The sequence below is a fragment of the Xiphophorus maculatus genome, chromosome 20 (genome assembly GCF_002775205.1).
Source record: "Xiphophorus maculatus strain JP 163 A chromosome 20, X_maculatus-5.0-male, whole genome shotgun sequence".
NCBI lineage: Eukaryota > Metazoa > Chordata > Actinopteri > Cyprinodontiformes > Poeciliidae > Xiphophorus > Xiphophorus maculatus.
This window is the reverse complement of record NC_036462.1, coordinates 17,712,933-17,731,146: the sequence shown is the minus strand read 5'-3', so window position 1 is coordinate 17,731,146 and position 18,214 is coordinate 17,712,933. Positions and strand designations below refer to the sequence as shown.

General features: G+C 40.2%; 1 protein-coding gene across 2 annotated transcripts; it reads left to right on the top strand.

Annotated features, from left to right (window-relative positions):
* Positions 1–1,111: 1,111 nt before the first annotated feature.
* Positions 1,112–18,021, top strand: rad54l2 (RAD54 like 2). Of its 2 annotated transcripts, none has more exons than XM_023325050.1 (22): positions 1,112–1,247; positions 3,254–3,453; positions 3,705–3,984; positions 4,078–4,214; positions 4,303–4,443; positions 4,939–5,171; positions 5,264–5,446; positions 5,539–5,672; positions 5,760–5,956; positions 6,843–7,185; positions 7,270–7,447; positions 7,530–7,754; positions 7,849–7,967; positions 8,981–9,099; positions 9,338–9,437; positions 9,507–9,712; positions 9,824–9,999; positions 11,126–11,322; positions 11,467–11,651; positions 11,787–11,876; positions 11,956–12,048; positions 12,987–18,021. In XM_023325050.1, the coding sequence occupies exons 2-22, from the start codon at positions 3,303–3,305 to the stop codon at positions 13,958–13,960; spliced, it is 4,461 nt and encodes a 1,486-aa protein (XP_023180818.1). In that variant the 5' UTR covers positions 1,112–1,247; positions 3,254–3,302; the 3' UTR covers positions 13,961–18,021. The 2 variants fall into 2 exon arrangements, with proteins under 2 accessions (XP_023180818.1, XP_014327330.1); XM_014471844.2 differs by having other exon boundaries at positions 12,984–18,021.
* Positions 18,022–18,214: the final 193 nt, after the last annotated feature.

The following is an 18,214-nucleotide window of genomic DNA, read 5'->3' as shown; positions in this document are numbered from 1 at the left end:
CTGTCTGTTTTCTGAGTAAAAATCTGACAATAGCGAAAAATGTATTGCATTGAATAGGCAGATGTGAAACAGTCCCTCATACTGAACAAGCTTGTGGCGACAGTGTGAATGAAGGAATCCCTTTCAACAGTAAGAACCTCCAGCAGAACCTGGCTCAGTGTGAACAGCTTTCTGTCATGACCAACTACAAGTCTGAACTAAGTACATGCAAAAAGGTCGGAAACATTGGTCCAGAAGTGATTTCTACATGTTGAAGAAAAAGAAAACCGAGTTAAGGGCAGCAGTAGAGCTATATCTCCTTGACTTTTCTAGCTTGAGCATGGCTCACACTTTGTGTTTTCTTATTTATGTACTTTTTAATCTATGTAGAGATTCTGTATTTCATGTTTTTCTCTCATTTGTTCAATTGTTTCCCTATATTTGTCTATTCATTAAACACTGTTGACTAGTATTTTGGTTATTTTTAAAGTAAAAATAATAAAATAAAATAAATGTTGGCTTAAATATTCTGGAAAAATTGCAACTTATGCCCAGCTAGGACAAAAAAAGAAAAACAGGATGAAGAAAAAACTGCTTGTACCCTGCAAGCAGTTTGAGGTAAACGGCTGTCTTTACATTGTGCAGTTAAGCATTTAAATATTTTTTAAAATACCCCTATGTGTCTTCAGGCTGGAAGTACCATTTTGGGGCGGCAAAAGATTCTTTTGAGGGCAGAAAAAGATTTTCATCAAGAAGCCTCCAACCAAAGAGCTCTACACTAATGCCAAATCTTCAAAAATATCAATGGAGACATTTATAAATCTGGTTGGCAATAATAAAAAGGTTAGATTACAGCAAATAAATATATTTTTTTTATTAAGCATTAACAGTAATTTTTTTTCACTGCCCTCTTATTTGTTCCTAAATAAAGTTTTCAAAACGTGGCTTCTTTTATGAACTTAGAAAATGCAAGAGCGTATAAACACACTCGTCAGCTTGATTACGTCTGTTGATATTTACAAGCGTTGTCGGAAGTGTAATTTGCGATACAAATGTAAAAATCTGCATCTTTCTCCATCTTCACTGAAAGTAGGGCTCAGGAACCTTCGTTGGAGTTCCGTTTTCGGGGGCAGTATTTATATTCACACTGGTAAAAATGGAAATTAGCAACGTTTATCGTTTCATTCACACAATCACTGTACTTTTCGACTGAATGTTGGTTGCATCTACTAGCAGGCTGACTACCCGAATGGCAGAGCGCACAGAAGGTGAGCTCTAACCACACCTGGATATCTGAGGGCAGCTGATGCGCATCAATTAGCCGAGCGTGTTAGCCTCGCTGTGTTTTAGCTTAGCTTTAGCTACGTTACACCCACACATTTATCAGATTATTGTCTAGCAGGGACATCCAACTGGACATCAATATTAGTGGGATAATGTATCTCTTCTTGTAGCTCAGTGTGCAGTTAAACATTGCTTCTCCAGCACACGAAGAGCTTAGCTGTTTTCGAGCGGCTGAAAATACCTTTGTTGTTTAGTAATTAGCGAGCATAGAGATTTAATTCAGCTTGAGAAAGCGCCATATGTCTGGACGCAGCGGTGTTCCTCGTTGAATAGCGAATCAATTACCGATAGTTTGCTTTTTTTTTGCACAACAATAACAGCCATACATCACAGCAGAAGTGGTTTAATGCTAACTGCTAGGTTTCTCATTTATCTCTGAGGCAGTGGGTCGTAGTGTAGTGACCCCACTGAGAGAAAGGACCAGAATTGTGTCTTATTTGTGTTGGCATATGTTTTAAAAAGTTAATTTACAATAACATAGCGAGACATTTGAAACAATGCCAAAATTAAGGATGTTAGCTAAAAATTCAGACATACAGCATTTAAACACATAGTTTAAGCATAATGTACGTCCATCAAAAATCAAATGGAAATTATGTTTTGTTTTTTGGGGGAAAATATTCCTAATCATACCAGTTAGCTTTTGTTAGTCTATAAAGATCAGAATGGCAAATATATTTAAAGCAATAAGAATGTGGAAAAATAAATGCTCAATGTTGCAGTTATTTAATGAAACATTTGACTGAAGTCCATGTATCAAAATTACAGCTGTAACAGTTATAAAGCTACATTGTTTTGACTTGAGTAGGAACAGTTGTTGTCCTTCTGTTTTAAACAAAACTGATAAAATCATGTTATTTTTATTTTATTTATTTTGTGCTAATCCTGTTATGTCATAAAACTGTGGTATTTTTACTGAAGGAGATCATAGAATCTCATATCAGGCCATGCCTACTTGTAGTATTCAGCCAAGATGTTTTATTTGGATAAATAAATAAATAGTTTTTTATTATTGCTAAACCTGTTCAAACAGCAAGATAAAATAAAATGAGGATGCATCAGAATGACTAATCGGTGGAAATAACAATAAAGTAACACAATATTTATTAAGCCATTTTTTTACACTTATGTTTCACTCATCCATTTCTGGATTTCTTCTGTTTAGTGTTTTGTTTGTTTATGCAAAACAAACTCTCCGTATCAGTTGATTGGACAGTAACAGTTTGCATTTAATGGCATGAAATAAGAATTCAATAACAATGACTTGTTTTGATGAGTAGTTTCCAGAACAAAAGTAGTGTAGTTTCAGACTTTGCTCATTTGAAATTAAGATGATATTTTCAAATCCTGTGTACATTTGATAGGAATCCTACATACTCAATTGACATGTGTAGATGACATGAATTAGGAAAAAAAAGTAGCTTTCTGGAACAATGACTAAGTGAATGAGTTTAGAAAAAGCTTCAGGTTATTTATTGGAGAAACCTAATCTGGCATTTACACCGCAAACGTCTCTAACTGTAGTAAATAGTTCATAAAAATAAACCCACCACATGTCTTACAGCTTGGCCTTCATTTTACAGTAAAATTGTCAGAAATCTTATTTTGAATATATTTTAACATAATTGTAAATGTTACTTTAAATACTCTTACCAGACTTCAAAAGTGTTCCATTTTCTTCCTGTTAGGCTGGAAAATAGTTGCACAACTTAAAATGTTTGTGACCAAGGTTTGTTCATGTTCAACAATTTGTAAAGTATGTCATCTTCAAGCTCTGAGAAGATAAATTTTTTAGCTCCTTGTTGGTCAGTCACTTACTTTGAATGTTTTCAGATGCTAGCTTAATTTTCACAGAGACCACTGATATAAATGAAATTTCTTTTAGATGCATATTACTGGGACAGAAGGGTAAGACTTTTTTTCTCTTAAGTTCCTGATGAAGGCGTGTAGGTAATACTTTGACAGCCCTGGAAGACAACATGTCTGAAGAGGCAATTTCGGAAAGTGACCTGGAGGGCAGCATTGACAGCGAAGAGGAGTGTATGGAAAATGAGGAGGAGGAGGAGGAGGATGAAGACTTGGAGGAAGACGAGGAGGAAAATGATGGAGACGACGAAGATGATGGACTTGGTGAGTGGCAATATTTTGTATTCATCCATAACTCCTTAAAATAGCTCTTAATCAAACCGTATTTAAAAAGGACTTTGTGTTGCAATGGTCTAATCAAAGTCATACCCTCAAAATGACTAAAATTGTGTAACACAAATTCCCTTGAAACAATGGCATGTGTTTTAATTTAACTGTCTTTTGGTCTGAATATATATCATGTAGACTTGGATAGTTGGGAGTTATTAACTGTAATAAATCTTTTCTCGTTAAAGAGCGACCTGCAAGTGCCCAGAGTCGAGCCGATGGGGATGGCAGGGACTCCAACTCAACTACCTCTGGAGAGCCTTCCTCAGAGCCTCCATCCCGGCCGTCCTCCAGACCCGCCTCTCGATCTCAGCCTCCTGCCAGCGCGGGGAACTCGAGTGAGAGCAAAGTCGCGTCTAGAAAAACAAAGAAGGACAAAGCTTCTAAATTAACAAAATCACTCAAATCTTCAAAAAGCTCCAAACCTCCAAAACCAGCCAAGCCAGCTCACATGAGGAAGAACATCAGGTATGTCTGTATGAGTGTTTTATGTTGAGGTGAGCTGTGTAATGTCTTTTTCAGTGCATGAACAGGTTTGTTTCTTTTTATTTCTGCTCACAGAAAGCTGCTGCAAGAGGACCAGCTTGAGGCTGGAACTAAAGCAGCTCAGCTGGAGGAGATGGAGAGGCGGAAACGACTGGAGCAGCAGAGGAAAGACTTTCCTACTCCGGCCCCATCTCTAGCGGACGCGCAACTGGGTGACTGTTTGTAATCAAGAAATTGTTAATGACTGTCCTGTAATATTTTAATTGTAAATCTCCTGTTTTCTTCCGATTTTTGCAACAGTGGAAACGGCAGCTTTATTAGCAGAAGTATCTCAGTTGGTTCCTGCTCTCCAGGGTAAACAGGATGTGATCTGTCTGGATAGTAGTGGCGAGGAAGATGAAAAAGCGGATATAAATTTGCCCGCCCTCGCCATTGGGGATGGTGAGTACATACTGCAGCTCTAACCAGTTTCAAGCAGTATGACTAGGGGTGTGCATTTAAAAATGTGTAATCATGATAAGAATTTTGATTTATCATTCTCTCAATAAACATCAATTAATGATGTTAAATGAGAATTCAAATGAACTGTATTATCAGAAATGTTATTACTATTTTCTCCATCATTTCATGAGAGCATCAATAAACATCACTAAATTTGTAACTATAATTAAATGCAGTCACTGTGCCAGTCACTTCTTTAACTAAGTGGCGTCTTGAAGAAGCCTGTTTTTTAAATTGGAATGTTTTTCAAGAACAATATGTGTGTTTGTGGTGCCATGCATTCATAGTCATATGGTTACCTGAAAAAGAAGTAATAACTAGATTGTGTCATAATTTCTGTCATTGTCACAATGAAATTCTAAGTCCATATCGCCCACCCTTCAAGTGGGTTTTGATGACGCACCAACGGTGTTTATTTCCTTAATGATGTTGCAGATATAATTGAGCTCAGTTCGGGGGACGAAGACACCCTGCAGATAAGCAGCGAGTCGGCTGACGAGGAAGCCGATGCCGCCCACGGCTCAGAGGAGAGCAGCGGCGCTCACATAAACGACGCGCTGAACTTGCCTGACGCCCAGGGTCGAGTCCTGGTGAACATCAACCACCCTCCAGAGGAGAAAGATGTTTACCTCACCCCACAGCTGGCCCGAGCCGTTAAACCTCACCAAGTATGACTGTGACCTCTTTCTACTCTTCTTCATGTAAAGCTTAATGTGTAACTCGCAGGAAGTGTGTGGTAAGCCTCATTTTTCCTTTTAAGATTGGGGGAATCCGGTTTCTCTACGATAACCTGATCGAGTCTTTGGACCGGTACAAGACCAGCAGTGGTTTTGGCTGCATCCTCGCTCACAGCATGGGCTTGGGCAAAACTCTGCAGGTCATTTCCTTCATCGACATTCTTCTGAGGAACACAGAGGCCCACACTGTTCTAGCTATCGTCCCTGTAAGTAATGAACATATTTTAAAACATTACGTTCTTATTTTTTCTGTCTTCTGAGTTTCACCTCTCAATGTTTTTATTTCTCCGCACACCAGGTGAACACGCTCCAGAACTGGCTGACAGAGTTTAATCTCTGGCTCCCACCCCAGGAAGCACTTCCTCCTGACACCGACCCTACGTTCGTCACTGGCCGCACGTTCAAAGTTCACATTCTCAATGATGAACACAAGTACGTAACGTGGCGACCGATGTACCGGTGTGATCGTTTACGTTGAAATATTTTATCCATTAATTGTTCTATCTATGTGACCCTCAGAACCACGATGGCCAGGGCCAAGGTTGTGGAGGAGTGGTCCAGAGACGGAGGTGTGTTGTTGATGGGCTATGAGATGTACCGCCTGCTGTCCATGAAGAAGAGCTTTGTGATGGGGAAGAAGAGGAAAACAAAAAAACCAGCTGGGCCGGTTATTATTGACCTGGATGAAGAGGACAGGCAACAAGAGCTCATGAAAGGTAACCATGACGATAAGTAATGTGTGTAAATATACAGCGCCTTGCAAAAGTAGTAATATCACTTTAACATTTTCACATTAGAAGGATAAACATTGATGTAGATAAGAGATTCTGCCTGATAGAACAACAGAGTCGTGCACAACTAGTACCATTTGTAGACGTCTGAAGACTGAAAATTATACCCAGAGGAAAGACTTTAGCTGCTCAAGCTAACCCAGCTAAGCAAGATTGGTGGCATCAACTATCTCGCTCATTCTTTGGTTACCTAGCAAGGACCTGTTGAGCAACTTGAGCAGCAGCAATTTCCGGATTCCATGCCTCATGACAGTTTAAAAAAAAAACGGCCTGGATAAAACGGTAAAAATCACATCACCAATTGACAGTATTTAACATATTTAAAACAAAAAAATAAACAATCATTATTGATATTGACTGATAGCAGTTGTTGCTGCCAAACATTACCCAAGCACTTATTATTAAGTGTTTAAATTAAGAATAATCTAAACACTGATTTTTTTGTTTTTACTTTTGTTACTTTGACTAATATTAAAATTGGTTTGATGTTCTGAAACTCTTAGACATGGCAAAAAAGAAAATCAGGAAGGATTCAAACACTTTTCACAGGTGAATTTTGGGGTCAGTTTGTGGAACAGGATTTTAATTAAGAGCATCAGAGTAAAGGGCACTGAATGCACATGCTTCGCTTTTCAGATTTTTAATTGTAAATGTTCCTCAGAACATGTGCTACTTCTCGTTGTTTTATCACATAAAATTCAGATGAAATGGTTGAAGGTTGTGGTTGCAACGTAACAAAATACAGAGAAGTTCAAAGAGGACGAATGAATTAGACAGCGATTGTTAATAATTGCACCGCCTCATCCACCAGGGATTGAAAAGTCAATATCACGGCCCGGTCCTGACGTGGTGATCTGCGACGAGGGCCACCGCATTAAGAATTACCACGCCAGCACGTCGCAGGCCTTGAAGAACATCCGCTCCAGGCGCAGGGTGGTTCTGACGGGCTACCCGCTGCAGAACAACCTCACAGAGTACTGGTGCATGGTGGACTTCGTCAGACCAGACTTTCTAGGCACGCGCCAGGAGTTCAGCAACATGTTTGAGCGTCCCATCTTGAACGGTCAGTGCGTGGACAGCACACCCCAAGATGTCCGCTTGATGCGCTATCGTAGTCACGTGCTGCACAGCTTGTTGGAGGGCTTCGTTCAGAGGTAAGCCTTTCTCACTTGGAAACGCTTCCCTGAAGGGTATTTATTATTACATCTGTGTGTCTGTGTCGCTTTTGTCTTTGACAGGCGAGGTCATGACGTGCTGAGACACCACCTCCCAAATAAGGAGGAGTTTGTGATCCTGGTGCGGCTCTCTCCCATTCAGAAGGCGCTGTACACCGAGTTCATGAAGCGCTTTCGAGAGGCAGGGAACAGCGGCTGGCTCGGCCTCAACCCACTTAAAGCTTTTTGCGTCTGCTGCAAGGTCAGACTGTTTTTGTCTCGTTTTGAGAGCTACCTCCATGTCGTATTCCTTGATAAAGCTTTAACTTGTGTTTTCTGGACAGATCTGGAATCACCCTGACGTCCTCTATGAAGCCCTGGAGAAGGAGAACCAGGCCAATGAGCAGGATCTGGACCTGGATGACATTACCTCGGCCAGTAACCCACGCTGCCCTGCTCCCAGTGCCAGCCTGAAGACCAAAGTGGCCGACTCAAGCAAAGGCAACAACAGCCTGCCGCCGCTCAATCCGTCTCAAGATAGAGCCAATCAGGTCATCACATATGAATGGGTAGGTCAGGGCCAGGCCAGGCGTTTAGATGCAGCTAAAGAAATGCAAATACAAAGGAAATCCAGACAACTTTCTGCACTTAATTCTTCCTTAGGCAAAAGACATCATGTCAAACTACCGGACGGGAGTTTTAGAAAACTCAGCTAAGATTGTTCTGCTCTTCCACTTGATTGAAGAAAGTGTCAGGAGAAGAGACAAGATTTTGGTCTTTAGGTAAGTCTTCTGCCCTGCATAAGTGAGAAGAAAAACATTCATGTATCTATACATAAATCTATTTTCTTGGACAGTAAGTGGAGTGTAACATGGTTACTGTGCAGAAAAAGTAAGGATTTGGTTTTTAATCAATTTCAGATCTGAAAAAGTGTGAAAAAGCATTTCTGTTACTCCTGTTTTACATCTAAAACAAATAAAATATGATATTCTCTTAAAACATTTTGCATATAAATAGTTCTCACTACCCCCTTTACTCTCATACCCCGAATGAAAATCAGCCAGTCCAGCCAGTTGCCTTCAGAAATCATATAAAGAGTCCATCTGTGTGTTACATAATCTGTGTATAAGTACATCTGTCCTGAGAAGACGTTAGTTAACAAACGACATCAAGAGAAACAAAAAAGTACAGATCTAAATTAATTCAAGAATCTGTAGAGAAACTTGAAAATCAATCACACACACCGTCTCCTTCCAGCCTGACCGGATCTTGAGCTGTTCTGCTAAGAAAAATAGGCAAAAGATTCAGTATTTTAATGTGAAAAGCTGTTAAAGATGTATCCTAAAAGACTTGAAGTATTTTTTCACAATTATCCACTTTTTTGTGTCAGTTTATCACATTAAAATGTCCCTAAAATACACTGAAGTTTTTGATTGTAATGTGACAAAACGTGGAAACGTTTAGTGGATAAAAAGAATACTTGAGCAAGATGCCCAAATCACCGTCTTACATACCAGATGCATTTTAAGAGGAAAGCAATAAAAAAGCCAAAAAGTAAATCCTGCTTCATAATAAATTGGAAAATGTTTAGAAGATGATTGCTCAGGATTTTAACTTTTAAAATATGTAATTCAACATTCCTTCAGTACAGCCCAGTTTTTGGAACATACGGATATTAAAAGTCCTCACAGTCCAGCCATTCATTGCATACAACTTAAATAATATGATGCCTGTTTTATTGGCTGCACCTCTGAGCTTAGTAAGTGTTCTGATGGATTTTTAATGTGTCCAACAGCCAAAGTTTAAACACTCTGACAGTCATTGAGGATTTCCTTTCAAAGAGACCCATGCCCCCCGGCATCGTCCCCAGCGACAGCCAAAACCAAAACTGGGTTCGCAACCTCAACTACTACCGTAAGCTGTCCAACTTTTGCTTCTTTTTTTTCCAGACCAGTCGCTAAGCATGGAGCGTTTTGCACTAAAATCTGCTATTTTTCTCACATTTTTGCTTCACTCACTTTTGCTCATCTCTGATCACTTTTTATTTACATAGCAAGTGATTATTTTTTTCTTTTTCAATATTTCATCTCCGTTAATGTTTTCTGAGTTATGTAGCTTGTTCAGTTGTTTCAGCGCTGATGTGTGTCTGCAGGACTGGACGGGAGTACATCTGCAACAGAGAGAGAACGTCTCATCAATCAGTTTAATGACCCAGAGAACAAATCAGCGTGGCTGTTCCTGCTTTCTACACGGTAGGCCGCTTCGTCTTGTAGCCGGAGCTCGTGCTTCTTCTCCATGCTAAATGTCGTTGTCTTCCGCAGAGCGGGCTGTTTGGGGGTGAATCTGATCGGGGCCAGCCGTGTTGTCGTCTTTGACGCATCGTGGAACCCGTGTCACGACGCCCAGGCGGTGTGTCGCGTGTACCGCTACGGTCAGAGGAAGCCTTGCTACATCTACCGCCTGGTCTGTGACTTCACCCTGGAGAAGAAGATCTATGACAGACAGGTCTCCAAACAGGGCATGTCGGGTAAGAGCTTCACATCTTTTGATGGATATTAACTCTTTCACAGCTTTCATCCTTCTTAGAAAGTTGCCATTGTTTTCTGAAACAGAACTCTCTTATCTTTCTTTTTTAAAGACCGGGTGGTTGATGACTTGAACCCAGTGCTGAACTTCACCCGTAAAGAAGTTGAGTCGCTGCTGCACTTTGTAGAAGAGGAGCCTGAGGCTGAGAAGAGCTCACTGGAATCGCAGAGAGAGTTGGAGTCGGTGATATATCGAGCTTGTGAGCTTTACCCAAACCTCATCACCAAGGTAGAGTTACTTGAAAGGCGTTACTCTGTGTAACAACTTCAGAAGCTTCAGGCATTTTCCAAGATTTGTTGCTCTTCAAACATAACGGGAGGTTTGGGTGTTTTGCTGCAGAATGAGCCAAGGGGTTCAAGTCCTGATAGGCTGAGTTGATGCATCTCTTTGTTTGAGGAGCGCAAAAACACAGAGATATCTAAAACATCTCCAAACTGAATAAACAAGGACATTTTCAGGTCTGCAAAATTTACTGGAATGTTGAAGTCGACGCTGCAGAAACAAAGTCAGTCAGCTCTTGTTTTCTTTCAGGAAACACAGCATCTTTTTTTTGATGGCCTCATTAAATAAAAGTCTTCACTTCGACAAAATGTCCAAACCTGAAGTAGAGGGTACGTTAGTCTGTGACTTTTTGTTACTTTTGGGACTAAGGTAACAAACACCAACTGTTCTTATAATTAATTAAATCCAGAAATTTAATAGTTTTCAGTTACAGATTTAAAATATTTGAGCTCATCAATAACAACAATACAGCAATTGTCCAACCCCGAATCTGTCTGTGCTGAAATATCGCTGGCAGAATTATGTTGCTGTTCTGTCAAAACAAGTCAGTCTCTAGATGTATGAGGCTGGTAGAAACTCAGAGAGCTGTGAAAGTATTGAATACTTTTCAGATTTTGTTAGGACAAATTTTTTCTTCTTCACAACACTGCACTTCTTTGTAATTATCACATCAAAATTCAAATAAAACACATTAATTTTAATAATACATCGTTTAAAAATAACATTATTTTTTGTGTTTTTTCTATTTTTATGGAGAGAAAATTTACTTCTAACATTTATTTGTAAGTTCTGATAATGCTTGTATGCTTTATGTGAAGCACCTTGCGTCTTTAGTCACATTTTTTAGTTTAATTTGGCTTCAAAATAAGAAATGGGTTGCAAGAGCACGCAACATTAAAAAAACACACATTTCTCCAGTATATCCAGTAAAATCTAACATGAAAAGATTTTAGGTTTTGTGGTGGTGAATAAGTAAGTAATCTGAAGTCTCCAAACATCAGTAGCTTTAAATCCCTGACGTCTTTCCTGTGGAGCTGAAGTCCATCTTTTTTGGTCTGATGTGTCCCTTTAGCCACCTTTCCACCACGAGTCGCTGCTCATGGACCGCAAGGAGTCGAAACTGACCAAAGCAGAGAAGAGAGCTGCAAAAAAGAGCTACGAGGACGAGAAGCGAGCCTCTGTACCGTACTCCCGCCCGTCGTATGCGCCCTACTACCCAACAAGTGAACACTCGCTGGCGAGCATCGCAGCGTTTAACCAACGCGGCTGGTAGGCTTCACCGTTTTCAGTTGATTATGTTATTTTTAGATAGTTAGATCTGTAATCCATTAATCTTTACACCTCTTATCACATAATCATTTATTAGTCATTTACTGTTGGAAGTGCAGCTCAAGTTTGTGTTTGTATTTCCAGGCGCCATATAACACGGCCAGACGACAAGCCAGTTGCGAGCGTCAGGCCCATCCAGTCGACCCCGATCCCGATGATGCCTCGGCAGGTCAGCATGGGAATGGCCGGCTCCAGCTCTGCCGGCAGCCTTCCTCTCAACTTCCTGCAGAAAGCAGGAGTTTACGTGCAAAGGATTGTCACCACAACGGGTATTTAACAAATAACTATTGCAAATGAAAGATTTATAGCAATTCGAATGTTTAAGACGTTACCAGCAGTAAAATGTTTAACACACTTTGAAGTTTAATCGCATTGTAACGTGCAACTTTCACCTGGATCCACAGACATTGTAATCCCAGGAGCAAACAGCTCCACAGACGTTCAGGCTCACATCAGCGCAGGAGAGAGCATCCACGTCATTAGAGGATCGAAAGGTAACATCTTCATCAAGAAACCTCTTCCAACAGAACATTTTACTGGACCTTTTCAGTCGTTTAATTTTCCCTAATACAGGTACTTACATCAGGACGAATGATGGAAGGATTTTTGCTATTCGATCTGGAAAGATCAGCAGGCCGGCAGCTGGAGCATCTGCTCCATCTAGAGGTGCAAAACATTTTCCTGTTTCATCAACTTCTTCCACATCACTTTGCTTTTTAATTGTCAAAAGGGATTATACTACACACATTGCTGTAATCTTAAAGCTCTTTCCTTGCCATGTACATCAAGTAAAGCCTGTATTAAAGTTTTAATCACGCAGCGTGGGGGTAATGAGTAATGATCCTCTGCTCATTTTTGTAAGTTTACTCACCTGGAAAGAAAAATTAATCCTTAATTCAATGCAAATCTTTTTAGGGTGATTTTATTTGCTGTACAGAGGCAGAATATCATCAAAACTCTGGAACAAATACTTTACATAAAAGGGAAAAAATAAGGTCATGTGTTCCTGTAAAATAGTAATAATTAAATCCCCTTCAGACAACCAGGGTTCTGAATTGATCTGGTGCTCAAGTGGAGCACAAATACTACTGATTACAAGTTGCGTGTGTAAAACACACTCCTCCATGGAAACACTTTCTCCACCTTTTTCTTTAACATCAGTTGTGGAAGATGCTGCTAATGTTCCTACAAGACAGTAAACACCTTACTGCTCTGCAGATAAACAAAGCAAAGTTATAAGTGGTGTTTTGTTTGGAAGTGATCTTTGTTTCACTAAGCGATTTCTTTATTATTTTTCATGGATTTTTGGGGGGGATTTCTAACAGATATTCTGTTTCTCCATGTAAAAATTAAAACTACCTCAGAAGTTAGAGATTGTTTATATCGCAGGGGAACAAACAACGCAGTAGCTAATCAGATGTCTCTGTTTCTGCTTTGAAGAAGGTTCTTGTGATAGACACTATCAAGTTATGCTTTCTATATGTGTGTATTCTACATTATTTATATTAATATGTAATTTCCTGCCATTATCTGACTTTTTTTTTTCAAAGTAAACTGGGGTTACTACCACATCTTCTTCAATATCATCTCTATCTCTTCAGCAGACACCCAAGGCTCCCTGATCCACCCAGTGAGCAACGGTTGCTCGTCTCCAGTGGACCAGTCGCGGCGCTCCCCCGCCGCCGACCAGCGGCCCCCGTCTCCTCTGAGCTCCGATTTCCTTCGAGAGCTCAGCCATTATACGTCGTCTACAGGCAACGTCACTGTCGGCAGGGCGAATGAATCGTCGTCACTTCTAGATTTGCAGTCTGCAACAGCGGGGGACGAGGGAGGCTCTCAGACCAGCGATCAGTGCCGACAACTCGGCAATGACCTGCTGAGTTCAGCCGCAGAGGCGCAGCGCGGTGGCAAACGGAAGCGTGACGGTGGCCAGGACAACATGCAGACAGGAGGAAAACACACCTCGGTCACAGCTCATTTCCCCGGATTGTCGGTGAACTCTGGTGGGCTCAGTTTCCCACCGGTAGGTCTGAACCTGGGGAACCTGGGTCATGTGAGTCAGCCGCTTCTAATGCCTGGGGGAGGATCTTCATTCCTCCAATCTCCGGGACAAACGCTGGCCGACCTGCAGTCCATGTTCCCCTCGGTGAGCTCGGACCTCCTGAGGCAGCCGGCTGCGGGGAACGGACACCTCCCTCCCTCGTCCTCGGCGTTCTCTGCCGCCTCCTCCACCATTCCCATGTCATCGACAGCAACCTCCTCCTCCCTTTCTTCTGGCACTTTGCCTCCGTACTTGATGAACCCCAACATGGCCGGCCTGCTTTCTTCAGGTTTTCCTCTCAGCTACAGTCAGCCACTGCTCTCGTCACCAAGAATGTTCCCCAGCCCTTTGCTCTCAGGGTCGGGGGGCTTCTCCGTGCCCAACTCCAACTCTGCGACGCCCAGTTTCCTCTCTCATTTTACCAACCCCACCTCCAGCCTCCTGGGGGCCGCGCTGACGCAGCCGGACAGACACCCGAGCGCGGTGAACGGCGGGGACAGCTCTGATGATGACGTCATAGAGGTGACGGGACAGTAGGACTTCAGAAAGTCCCACTACAGGTTTTTTTGTTTGTTTGTTTCTAAACAATTTTACAGTCAGAAAATAATCAAAATACATTAAAAATGGGAATTATTATACAAAAACGATAAAACTGAGAGGCGAAAGGCCTGGAATAATTTTATCCATCATGGTTTGAAAGTGTTTTCAGAATCCAAATGTGACCAAGAAGAGGAAATGTGAAACTCAGCTCTGAGTTTACATCTAAAATGGATTAAATGTGAATAAGTTATTCCTCAAACATAAAGTTGGCTACTTCTGAGCCAGTTCTTTGTAATAAGGAGGTCACACAGGTTCTGTTTTATCCGGTGCCTTGCAGAAGTTTTCATACCTCTTACAGCCTTCCACATTTTGTCATTTAATAGTTACACACCTCAATGTATTTCATTGCGATTCTATACAATAGAGACACCCGTTTGCATAATTGTGAAGTCGAAGGAAACTAAAACGTGAATTTGTTTTTACAAATAAAAATCTTTTGAAGTGTGGTATGCATTTCTGTCCAGCTCCCTCAGAGTTAATACTTAGTATTTCCACCCTTATGAGCGATTACAGCTTCAGTTTCTTTGACTGTTTTTCATATCAAATACTTAAGTTTTTGCCCATTTTTCTCTTTCAAAATAGCTCAAGTTTCATCAGAATGGATGGACAGTGAACATTCCCAATTGGATTTATGTCTGGACTTTGACTAGGCCTAGACCTACATGATTTGATTTAAACCATTCCATTATAACTTTTGGTCTGTATTTAGCTCCATCCTTCTTCAAATCAGCTTGGATCAACTTCAACTTCCCTTGGATCAACTTTTCAGATTGTCATTAGGGAAACTTTTAAACCTGCATTATTTTCCTTCCACTTCTCAATCATTCACTATATTATGCTGGTGCGAAACACAAGATCCCAATAAAATGCATCAAATGTGTGGTTGTAAAGTGACGAAATGTGAAGAAGTTCACTAGGGATGAGTAATTCCCATTTCTAATGCTCTTTGTCAGTCAAACACACACACTGATCATTGTCCCGAAATACGAGAATCAAACCGTAAACCCTACAAAGTGCAACAAAATCCTTATGCTGAATGTCTGCGTCTTGGTCAGTGGGAGCGTCGGGAACAGATGTGTCAAACAAGTACCAGTCGAATCTTTCTGGGGTTGGCTCTCACAGCCTCTGCTACATTTTTACACAAAGTGTCGGCGCTCAGTTTTTGCTCCTAACATTTTAAATATGTGACGAAAGCTGCTTCCTGTTGGCTTTTCTCACGATGAATTGTAAAACAGTTGAGTGTGGACAGGTTTAACACTCTGCTGCTGAACACTAGTGTTCTCCGTTATCTCTGTAGATAAAGGGATCTTAGCGTTTGTCACAAAGTACACAATCCAGTGTGTATACACTATAAAGATTACCTTGAAAAGCAGGAATTTTAGGCATATTTTAGTCTTTAGCAGTTTGATAGACATTGTAGCAACCCCCTGTTTAAAAGATACTTGTGACACTGTTATTGGAAATGTGGATACTTTGTAAATAACAGTCTTTATCATTGTTTATATTGCAAGTCGATACCGTGCAGTGTGTAGATTTCGGTCGTAGAGCGATTGTTTATTACAACAGTGACCATAATGAAAACCTCATCCCGGCTTTGATAAGTGAGGATAAAAATTAAATATTTAGGATTTTCTTTGTTTCCCTCCAAACTGAAACGAATGTACTTTCATGTTGTCAACAACACAGGGGCGGGGACATGGATTTGTACCGTGTAAACTCTTTCTTTGTTATTTTTATTTTATTTTTTTTTTTCCTTTATCAGCCCAAAACGGTAATGAGTTTTGAAATGAATAGTTAGCTAATTGTTTTTATGTATGCGACAGCTGGCGTTGTGAGAACAAGCAGCAAATTTGAAAGCCAAATGAAGCTCAAACCAAGGAGTAACGTCATTAACTCATTCACCTTTACCTTTTAGTTGTGGATTGGTCAGAAGTTCACTTGCACTCCTCATCAAGATGGACATAATACATACTTAAGACTTATTTTTTTTTGGTTTACTTCTACTGTTTTTTCAGTGAGCGCTAATAATGAAATTATGAACTCTAAGGTTTCACCTTGACCTCATGCTTTTTGCAGCCATAAGCAAGCTTCAGTCATAATGCTGTCTGGATATTTGACCACACTTCTTATTAAAAGTTGTAAAAGTTAATTAAATGATTCGGTTAGCATCAAAGTCATCCCAAATGTTTAATGTTGGCCTTCTTTATTTATTCCGAAACCAGTTTTGATTTGTGCTTGCAATCATTATCCTACTGTAAAATGCGAAGTGTATAAAGTTTTAGCTTTTCATTTCAGGTGATGTTAAAAAATATTGAAATTGCCACCCATGTACTTACAGCAAAGCATCCATACAGCATGATGCTGCCGCCACCAGTTTATGGTGTTCTTTGTTTTGAAAAGTCTCACCTCTGCTCCTCTAGATCAACCTCTTCTCAACAATGGTTGGCAGTTTTAAACAGGGTACAGTGTTGACGGTAACACTGGTGTTCCAGCAACTTTCAGTTCATGAGAGAACTGAGCTTTGGTGGTTCCAGTGTTGTTTTTCAGCATCTGAACCAATTTTACTTCATCTGAGCAACTGAGTTTTAGTCAGACGGTTGAAATTTGGGTATTCCAGCAGGAAAATGATCATAGACGACAAATAAAAATGTATATGAGAACTGATGAAACAGACTGACATTAAGTGAGTACAATGGAATATGCTTAAAAGTCAAGTCGAACCCTGTTAACCAAATAATTTTACTCTTGTTGGAAATGTGGTCAAATATCCATTTTTAAGTTTGTTGATGGTTACAAAAATGTGCGTGGTTTCTCTGGGTGTATGCATAATTTTGACCTTGTGTGGATTTGAGATAATCCATAATATACTTATTTTTATTAACTCATTAGAGGTATCTATCATCAGTCTGACCAAAATATAAGCAGCTTCAAATCATTATTAAAGCCCATTCCTTTCACACCACAGAGTGTACATTTCTGACCAGTTCTAGTCATTTAACCTAAACCCGACATTGCAAACCGAGGCTTTTATTTACAGGAGGTCTGTTGGAACAAATATTACCTTATCTTAGAGGAAGCATTGAATCGGCACAGCTTGAGTGAACGAAACCTTCAGTCAGTGTCGCCCCCTTCATTTGAACCTGATGACTTTTCTATATCAGTAAAACTGCCGGTGAGAGTGGCTGAGCCAGGTGAGTTGATGCGGTGGCCTTACAAACTGACAGTGCCGTTATGTGATGATCGCCGTTAGATTCTGTGTGCGTAGCTTCTGTCAGGAGTGTCACTAAGTGTCGGTTGCTTTATGGCTGTTTAGGTCTCGTTTTCTGTGTCTGTTTCTGTGTTGCCTTCGAGGTGTTTAGATGTAGGAAATGTCACTTTCCTCTGCTGGTAAACTAGGTTAGACTCAGTGATTACTGGCCTTTAGGAAACACTGGATAAGCTGAGACAACAGATGATTCCCCATTGGAGTTGCATATTTCAGTTTTCAAGTATGGGAACCTGCGTCCCTGCAGTTTCAGTACTGTTTGATTTCTGTCGGCTGCTGGCTCCTCTGTCTCCTCCCGGCTGCTTTATTTCAAGTCTGTCAGAAAGATTATGTGGATTTTTTTTCCTGCGTGTCACGAGAACCTGTGATTTCTGATTTAAAAAGTGGAGCTACCACTTTGCATAAGGAACATTTCTTCATATTAACTGTGCGAGGTACATTATACTGACCCCTCTCTTTTCTTTTTATAGTTTATAGAATATTTTATTACAGAATAGTTTTTTTTCATGACGTCTAATTCTGATTAATCCACTTGACGATCGAGTTTTTCATTTTGATGTCTGAAATGTTCTTATTTATAATGTAAAATATGGTTTTGTAACTGCATTTTTTTGTTACCTTTTGTTCACTATGACCCATTAATGGCTGATCCAGTAAAAATTTCATACATGCAGCCTAAATCAAATAAAAACTATGTGATATCAATGTTATTTCAAAAATAAAATAATCTTCTAATACAGTCTGAATTATTTCTAAACAGTTTTATTCTAAGGCTTACATCCTGGTATAGCAACCTGCCACCAATTAGTCATTTCAGTATAGTTGTCTTCACATTGTTGGGACGAAAATACACAAAAATTAAAATGAAAATATATTCAAAATGTAGGGGGGAAAAAACAACTCTCAAATGTGACACACTTAACACG

Bases quoted from the DNA above. Each gene is read 5' to 3' on its own strand.
- rad54l2 (XM_014471844.2), top strand. From the start codon at position 3,303: ATGTCTGAAGAGGCAATTTCGGAAAGTGACCTGGAGGGCAGCATTGAC. The intron at 3,985-4,077 runs GTATGTCTGTAT...TTCTGCTCACAG, and splicing joins CACATGAGGAAGAACATCAG to AAAGCTGCTGCAAGAGGACC. The intron at 4,215-4,302 runs GTGACTGTTTGT...TTTTTGCAACAG, and splicing joins TCTAGCGGACGCGCAACTGG to TGGAAACGGCAGCTTTATTA.